Source organism: Alternaria ethzedia, assembly GCF_023757985.1.
Source record: "Alternaria ethzedia strain BMP 0044 chromosome Unknown scaffold_8, whole genome shotgun sequence".
NCBI classification, from domain to species: domain Eukaryota; kingdom Fungi; phylum Ascomycota; class Dothideomycetes; order Pleosporales; family Pleosporaceae; genus Alternaria; species Alternaria ethzedia.
The window spans coordinates 642,639-652,014 of NW_026056201.1; the positions used below are offsets into that span (position 1 = coordinate 642,639).

Consider the following 9,376-nt stretch of genomic DNA (forward strand, 5'->3'; position numbering starts at 1 on the left):
CCACCCCTCGCTTCGCCGCCCATCCCGCACCCCAGATTCTGAAACACCTGCACCCGCTTCGCTTGACTCGTACCTGCATCGCGTCACTCATCTTGACTCACTAATCACCACCTGACACTCCCGAGGTCCATCTACAAATTAAATGATCACCGCCGCCCCTGCATATCCTGCCAACCCCACATGCACAACCCTCCAACACAGATAAATGAAAGTGCGGGAGCGAGACAGGAACAGGAAAAACGGTCGGTCCCCGGGCGTACTGTTGATGAACGGCAATCCTTCATACCACAGTGCGCAAACCTCGGCGCGGAGGTTTCAGCATAATGGGGGCGCGGCTTTCGTAACGACGGTCGCATGTCGCTTCCCGCACGCACTCTATGTCACTTTACACTTTACCGTTTAGACGGCGTGGTCTGACTAAGTCCCTGCCGTGCATGTGCGCCGTGGCGGCTCGCTCGGGGCAAGTGAGATGAAATCTTGGTTCTTGTCCCGCTGTCACGCGGGCGATGTGGTAGATTGTGAGGCCAGTGCGCGATAACGGCTTTGCATGAGCTGGTGGCCAGTTCGCGCTGGTTGTCCTGATAACGGATAGTGATGTGGACAGGCATGTTGGCGTCAGAGACATATTGCAGCGGCTCAAGGTAAGCGATGGATGAAGAAGCGAGATTTGCGTTGTCACGAACAAGCGGGAGACTCACTGCTGCAGTGATTTCGGGAGTCACGAGAGAACACAAGGCCATGTAGTTGATTCATAGTTTGATTGTTTTTCAAGATTGCAGCCATTCATCCAGCTCAACCCACTATCTATCCTTTCAAAAGCTCATGGTACAGATTGCCCAACGAGATTTGTGCTGCCATGTTCAAAATACATGTGTCCCGCCATCCTCAGCTTACTACAGCATACCGTGATGTATGTACTGCTTCATAATAAATGACTGTCAAGAAAAGGAAGTAAAGAAAGAGTCCTGTCGTGAAATGTCTGCCAAAGGGCAGATTCGACCGTCTCTGAGAGAGCGTGTGGATGGTATAAGCAAATATATACCTCCAATAGAGTGTGGAGCAAGGAAATTGTATGTGCGGTCGGTGTATGGCTACCGCCGCAGTGAAAACCAGTCAAAGTATGCCAGGTGAGGTCCCATGCAATGATGCAAACCACAGAAATCCTAGAAACTCGTCCTCCTAGTACTCGTAAGGAAAGAGATGCTGTTCAATGAGAGTAAGAAAAAGTCCGGTTCGCGTATGCATCGCAGGTTGGTAATGCGCCATTAAATATTCATCGCTTGTAAACTCCGTGGTCATGCGAGAGGAAAGAGGTGATGTATGTGCTCATGGAAGCACAGCCATAATGTCATATGATGTGGAAACAGCTACTAGAAAGCAAACTGCAAATCGTCGGTTGAGGCAAGAGCCAAAGATGTACAAGTCGTGACAAGGATGAACACTTCAGGTCTTTGATGGGGAGGAATCTCTGGTGTGCTGGAAGAACTTTTTCAGTCTGCTTCCGATGTTCTTCTTCTTCTTGTCCTTGGTGGGCTCGCGATGTTCTGACTGAGGACGCTGCTCAATGGAAAGCTTGCTGCGCTCGCTGAACGAGGAAGAAGAAGTTCCCATCAGCCTAGAGAGGCTAGCAATGCTAGAGCGCTTGCGACGGCGGGACTCAATCTCACTGGGATCAGAGGAGAGAGACGAGGTGCGGTCGCCAAATCGACGGGGACTGACAAGCGGGAATGCGTTCTGCATTGCACTGGTCATCGTCGACCTGGAAGAAGTCAGAGACGGGACCTCCGTAGAGATGCGAACTTCAGGTCCAGGCTCGCCAAAGCGGGGAGAAGGCATCACGGGGTAGTCTGTCATCGAGGAAGCTGCAGTGCCTCCACGGCCGTTATCGAACGAGATCTGACTGGATCGGCAGTCTGGCGAGGAAAACGAAGAAGTAACCGTGTCGGGTGTCATGAGACTTTGTTGACCCAGTGGGAGCGATAAGTTCATGGCAGGTTGATGATGCTTTGGCGAATCCTCCATTGGCTGGGCGGTGACAGTGGAGTCGGACGAATGTGTGAGTGATGATGTGCGGGGCTCCTCATGATCTTCCACAACTTCAAAGGGTTCCGAGGCCTGCATTTGCTCCGAGACGTTCTCGCTGGACTCAACAGGCACTGCTCGAGGAGATAGTGGCTCAGACGCATCAACGTCGTCGTGCTTCACAGTACGCTTGATGCCAAGTCCGTCGTTGAAGTTCCAGTTGATAGCAGTGCCTTCCTGCTTCGCATCTGCCTCCACGACCGAGATCTTCGGCTCTTCAGATTCTGCAGCAGTAGACCTTGCCTTTGCAGTCTTTGCTGGAATCGCCAGAGTTAGGTCGTCTTCTGGCTCCTCCTCTTCGAACACATCGGCCATAGGCGAGGCATTAGCAACTGCTGATGGTCGGTTCTCAAAGGGTACCAATTCAGGTGCGCTCTCCGTCCTCCTGTGCGAAGGTGCAATGCCGCCAGCACTGTGCATGGCTCGTCGATGTGCCGAAAAGCCCCGCTGGTGGGTTCGAGGGCTCGTGCCATTGGGAGTGTTGAAGGGTCCAAGTGCGGCATCAAGGTCGATCACCGGGCTCATGATGTCAGAATCAACACGCTTGAGCTCACGTGGTTGCCACGAAGCGTAGTCGGTGTCAATCTTTGGCAGAGGAACTGAGTTCTCGGTAGGAGAGACGATAGTGACTGTGGTGTCATCATCAAAGTTGGGCTCAAAGTCCATCTCGTCTGATTCATCCGAGTCTTCGGTGTCCATGCCGGCATATGGTGGCGGTGTCGGAGATCGTGCCTTTGCCTTTTTGCTGTGCTTTCCTTTCCTGGTGATGATGGAGTTTGCCCATGACTTGACTTTCCGGGGCTTGCGACCGCTTTTGCGCGATGCAGCTTTCGGTTTTTCGGCGACCTGTGCTGAGTCGTCATCTTTAGTGGGTGATGCTAGAGGTGTGTCGAAGGATTTGGAGAGTGCAGGATCGGAGGCACTGGTAGGAAGGGTGGAAACCGAGGTATCACTGCGATCCTTTTGGAAGAGACTTCGTCGCTTGGCTTGCACTTTCGAGATGGGCGCGGTTGGCGAGATGGGGGAGATGGCGGACGTGGGTCGCTTGCGTTCGATGACCTCGCCATTTAGGCGGCTGCCCATGAACTTGTCGAGCACCATTCCAGCCGTGCTTGGTCGGTCCTCGTCTTCAACTGTGTTGAGGGTTGTGCTGGGGCGTCCTGGTCGCACAGGCGCCGGGCTGCTGCAACTGACAATCGAGGACAGGCTGTTGGCAGCTGAGTGTCCCCTGATGGTTGAGATTTCAGTCTCGGAAGAGATGGTGGAGAGCGGACGGATGGTCTCGATTCTATCGGAGAAGGTAACACGGGCCCTTGATGGTGGTCGCGCCTCATCGTCTGCGCCATTTTCGCGTAGCGAGGGTTGCGAGACAGATCTGTTGAACTTGTGGCCGAAAGCGAACTGGTTGCCCTCGGAGGGTGTGTTGGGCGCGCTGCCCGTTCGCGCTGGAGCAGGTGGGTTCATGATGGTTGTGAGGTCGTGAGAGGAGATGGCACCCGAGCGACGATGAGCGTGTCCGCGACGACCCACTGGCGGACCCGGACGCAGTGTCGAACTTGGTGTAGGAAGAACATCCTCTCCCTTTGTCGGGCTGCTGCTCATCAGGGCGGGGCCGCCAGGTCGCACGTCACCGCCAATGAACTCGCTCCCACCGCGTCTGTGGCCATGTGCCGGCTTTGACGGCGATACTGGTACAGGCAGTGTCGCCGGTGACTGTGGTGGTGAAGATTCGATGGTGGCTGGCTTTGCTGGTCCTGCAGGATTGAAGGAAAAGTCTGGTAGAGCGTTGATAGACTTCTGTCGGTAGTGCGGCATGGAGCCTCGACGACCAGCTGGATACGCTTGCAGGGACATTGGCCGCGAATTTGTGGGTGCAGGCTCTGAAGAGGCGGTATCTGGTCCTCGCATGGGGAAGGAGAATTCCGGGTTGGGGATGAGCTCAATGGGGCCGGCATTGGAGTGTTGTCGACGCTGGTAGAGCGGTGAGCCGACACCAGCTTGCGACTGTGTAGCCCGGTGTCGTGGCAGGGCAATTTCGGCCATGGTGAACTACTAGCTGCCCTGTCGGACGCAGCGATCTGCGACGATGGGGCTTGACGAGATTAGAGATGGTACCGCCAACGGACGCGCAGCACAATGCTTAATGTGCGAGCTAGACGGGTGGTGCGTTCCAGGGACAGCTTGCCGGACGCGCGAGGACAGAGTGTGGTTGGACGGGTGGGGAATGGGGTGCTACAGGCGTGGGCACAGCGGGCGTGAGACGAAACAAGCGCTGTCGAGGTACAAGAGCTGACGCGATTACTACTGACACATAACAGTCAGCACGCGCAAGAGCAGATTGCAGGACCGGCTGTGAGGTTGTGCGAGGCGTACAGTATAGGTCGAGGTAGTGCTGCGGGTGGAGTGGGCAAGTCGGTAGGCTGCCGTGGTAGTAGTCGCAGTGAGTGAAGCCAGTACACCCAGGATTAAGGAATGACGGGGGAAATGAGCGGACAGATGCCTAGAGTCGACTCAATTAGTGTGAGTAACGACAATGGGCTCCAGAGTGAGGTTCGGCAGGGCGCGACGGGGACGACGGCGAGGTGGTGACGGTGAATTGGCGGAGGTGGGTGGGAGACGAGCACCAGGGCAACTGTCGCTTTTGTCGGTCGTTCCTTCCCAGGCGGGCTCCACGCTAGCACGCACCACCACACCGCGCAGGGATCCCCGGTTCGTGCTTTACCCATGCTAATCGTTGTCTCCCTCGTAATTTCACGCCTGATCCACACGATGCCGCGACGCGCTGCCAGGTACCAGCCAGGCACCTGTCGCTATGTGTTGCTTTTGCGCGCACGTCAGTCGACCGGTTCCCGCACAATACAACTGAGTGCGCCGTCGCAGGGCCATCCCTCCGCGGCAGCCTCACACGTGTAGGAGTCACGCCTCGATGCCGGGGCGACGTGGGAGCAAACCCTTCCAGCGCTCTGCACAACCATGATGTAGCAGTCCCATCGGTTTACCCATGCCTGCCGATAGTCTGCTAGAGTCGGCCGATAGCTGCTTAGCCTCGTGTAGTTTGCCAGTTCAGTTCCCACCAGGTTCCAAGGAATCAGCACTATCTGTACAGCGTCACGGCACTAGCGACAGCCCGCTACAGTACAATCTCATAACGTGTGCGTGACAACTGTCCAATAGCTACGTGGTGCCTCGCGTGCATGCGGCTCTCTAAGTCTGCCGTTGCTGCCGTCGAGATGCGCACTGCAGTCCTGGCTCATATCGTCGACCCTTAGGCGCTGCAGGACCCCTCTCCTTTGAGGCGGCTGCACGCGATATGCATCGTCTTCGCTCTGCTTGTCCATCTTCTCCCAGTGCGTCTTGGCTACATGCCGCCAGCCGACCCCTCTCCACTAACAGCCTGCCTTCCCGCAACCAACCATCGGGCAGCGCGGCTAACAATCAAATCGCAGCGCTGCTGCTTCCGCTGCATGTACCGCAGCTGGCACTACCTGCCCACGCTCCCACTCTCCCCATCCGCACTGCCCGACGTGTTCACGCACACTCGGCCTCGAGACAGAAGGATGCGCACTCGATGTTTCACAGCACCCGTTCGAGGTGGGGCTGCGCACCCCGGCACATGTATGGCCAAGCGTGCATTTGATATGCAATTCGGACCAATTGACTAGACTACACCCGTTTGATCCTCGCTATGCAGGGGCAATGACGCCTCGCTATCCCCCCTTTGGAGCCATGACGGACGCTCGTCCTCGCCACCATAAATAGGATGTGATAGACGAAATGCGGAGAAGCGGGATGCCAGAGGCAAGATGCAAGGGTTTGTTGCCGTCCGACGCCCACATCCTGCCGATGGGGAAGGTCGAGCGCCAGAGAGTTGAGCAATGGTTTTCACGATACTGAACAGCTCAAGAAGTAAGCCATCTCGGATCCGGACCTGCGGACCTACTATAAGCACCTCCAAGTATGCGGAGACAAGGAGCAGATACAGATCTGCTCAACCCTACTGCACCCATGCTGTACATACAACTCTCCCTCCATTACTGATAGGACCGGCCTGGGCTTCGAGGCGCAACAAGTTCAATACCCTGTGTGTCTCATGCCGCCACAACGGGGCTTGCGGACTCGGCTTCGTACCACATGGCCACTTCGTCCCGGTCTTCTTCAGATAAGAATCTGAAATCTCCCAGAGCTTCATTGCCTTCGGGTCAGGGCAATCTAGTCGACATGGCCCTGCATGCACGATACTGCATTGCTGCCCCATTCGCCGCATCGACATTGCAACTCCTTGCGCTTTCTAGAAAATGTTCCGGCTCGCACCTGCATGTGGAGATAACGATGTTGCTTCGCACGCTCTAGGGTTTGTGCAATTTGGACATGCTCGGCCTCTCCATTCCTCATCGCTTCCCTTCCAACCAAGCAGACTTGCGAATCAGTCGCAATATCCTCCGACGTCATAAACATGGAGTCCCATGTCTCCCGCCGTCTGCATCATCTCCAATGATCTCCAGGGTCCATCTCTCATCGGCGCAATGCGCCGAGCTACGTCCCGCAATTGAAAAACTCGACTTCATTTTTCTTGATCCACGGCTTCCTGCCATTTGCAGAGAGAAAACATTGCTGCCAAGGCCCCCATAGTGAGCATGTTTGCGAGGATACGACGATTCCAATCTTGAAACGAGTCCGAAGGTTACCACGTATCGCGCCGCTCGGTACTAACAACCCGATCTGTGGAGCGTAGTGCACACAACGGCTGTCCTTGTGACGACCATCGCAACGCTCATGCTGCGCCGTCGAATTTAGATCTGTCTTTCTTTTTTCCGATCGCGTGTCGAGTGGAGCGGTGAACGAAAAAGCATCGTGCAACAAAGGTCATCCCCTCATTCTTGGGTACAGGACCCGATAGCTTCCTCCAGCATCCACGCACCGCGCCCCAGCTTTCCCGAAAACTCTACATACATAGAGTCGTTTGTATTATTCTTGGAATTGCGCAAGCGCGATCACTATACAAAAGCTATGGCACTGCACAGCCACGGCGCTGCTCCACAGCATGCGAACGTCTCCGGGTCAGCCCATTGGTTTGCACGCGCCAAACTCCCTGCACCAAACCTTCCGCTGGCGCCCGCCGACGCGTCGTTACTTGTCAGTGTCAAGCAGCGTCGTATCGTCAACAACGGCCTCTATGACGCGTAGCTACCAAACTGAAGTCAGGGGCAAGGTCGCGCCTGCCGATGTACGATGAGATGGACGACGGAGGTTGCTCCATCCGACCATCCACAATTCCCAGGATACTCTGACTCTTGGAAGTATTGTTTTCGCTGTCCAGGTTGCGAGGCGTACGGAGACCCAAAATTGCGAATCTCGTTTCACGTCTGTTTTGATCCTCAGGAAGGACGAAATTGGCAATCTCCGGCCGGTCTTTTGCCCTCTTGCCCAAAGGAGGAAGCGCACTGAGATTTGCCGGCACTACAGCCAATAAACATTCCGCAGCCACAGCTGCGCCTCCCCTGCTTGAACACCTGACAGCCACACAGACAAACCTCAGACCCGAGCGAAGCGAGCATTGTTTTTTTATCCTGAGCAATCGTCATAATGCCACGAGCACCATCGGCACATTCGCTGGCTTGACGTAGCCCTGCAACCAAGGCAACGAGTACATGTGGGAAATTGCGTTGCTAGGTGGGCCGGGTAATTTGCTGGCTGTACACGAATGCAATCCCTCACCCAGCGACGTGTACACAACGAAGGAGCGCCGCCTGGGTCCGCAGAGCCGCACTCTCGATATGCTTACAGCCAACCACGCGCATTCCCAACAGAAAAAAGTTCATCGTGCTGTAAACCACTCAGATGGTCGTCCAACGTGATCTAAATGCCGTTCGTTGCCTCCCGCTCGCTTCCGGCTGTTCGACCGGTCCAAAGTCTAGGCCGCCATCTTCCCCAGACGAACCAGATGCTTCAACCCCACACCCTACTACCTCACCTGAAACCATCGCCTACGTACCGGCAGTTCCAGACGCAGAGAAAAGCATGGCTTCATATCTTCAGACCACTGCTCACCGGAATGGCGACCGAATTCCAACGATCAGCGTCCTGCACTGCGGTACTAGCAGATCTAGACAACATCAGCATGCATGCAGTCTCTTTGCCCTATACTTGGCTATCGGAGCTCTGGCCAGTTGTCGCAGGAGCTGACAGTTCAGCTTTAGCTACTACCACCGACCCCTCGATTGCGCGCCCCTCTTTCGCTAAGGCATACTGCAACGAGACGAGAGTGACAGCTGGTTGAGGCACGCCGGAGGCAGCGCCACTTCGTGACGACCTCTGACCTGGAACCCCGCAACGGAGTGACCGATGGTCGCATCTGGTGTTGTCCCGGTTAGGAACCTTATTGGTCGATTGTACACCTATACAGTTAGCAGGAAACCATCCGGCACTCGATGTGAACTGCAATTCAGCTCACACCACCTGTTTGGTGATAAGCGCGATAGGTTTGTCGTTGGATCTGACTGTACGCTTCCGAAATGAATCCTTTACATGAAAACTATGCAAGGGCAAAGCAAAGTTACCAGGACCCGCGCGCCAGTCAGCACCACGTTTCGTCCAGCTCTCGTCAGAAGTCTATCTTGCTTCCCACAGCTCGTCAGCCTGCATAGAGGATTGCAGCAAAGCGCCGAGCTCACTTGCGACGTGTACGAAGAACAATTTTTCATGCACATCCAACGTAGCGGGGGTGGGCAAGTATGCTTAGGCGAATTCATGCATATTCAGCTAATTGGTTCTATTCATGGCTAGGTCACCCGACCCATCCTTCCCATCGTCACCATTTAAGGTTGACTCAGGGATCTTGCCCTAACTTTGCGCCTCTCTTTTCACGTCGTTCAGCTACTCGAAGAACAACGCGTGCCCGAACAATTACCGGATCTATTTGCTGGGCCCATCAGTAAGGCTTAACGAATGTCCACCCTATACCAGTTCTCTATTCGAGACGCGGGGCTCGCTGAAGGTGACGACTCCTTTATCATCTCAGTTTTTGATGCATCTCTCCCCTATCTGGAATCGATCGGGAGCCTAGCGCAATGGGGCTCAACTCCCTTTTCACAACGACCAGGTTGGGTTGAAGAAACGCAACGGCAGGTCCGAGAATCGAAGCACAGTCAAATCTCGGATACAACGGATGCCCTACGCATTCTTATTGTGGAAGCCGAACTCGTAGAGCAGGCAATTGCAGCTCCTGATCTGAAAGATATGCACTCGCGCGTCTCCGACGATGGGCGCTGTTTTGTGTCTGTCGGCTTTGCGTTCG

At 55.1% G+C, this 9,376-nt stretch overlaps 1 protein-coding gene across 1 annotated transcript; it reads right to left on the bottom strand.

Moving 5' to 3' along the window:
- Nucleotides 1–1,443: 1,443 nt before the first annotated feature.
- On the bottom strand, nucleotides 1,444–4,125 carry J4E87_004421 (uncharacterized protein; the record flags this gene model as incomplete). Its single annotated transcript, XM_049376042.1, has 1 exon — nucleotides 1,444–4,125. The coding sequence occupies one exon, from the start codon at nucleotides 4,123–4,125 to the stop codon at nucleotides 1,444–1,446; it is 2,682 nt and encodes an 893-aa protein (XP_049234251.1).
- Nucleotides 4,126–9,376: the final 5,251 nt, after the last annotated feature.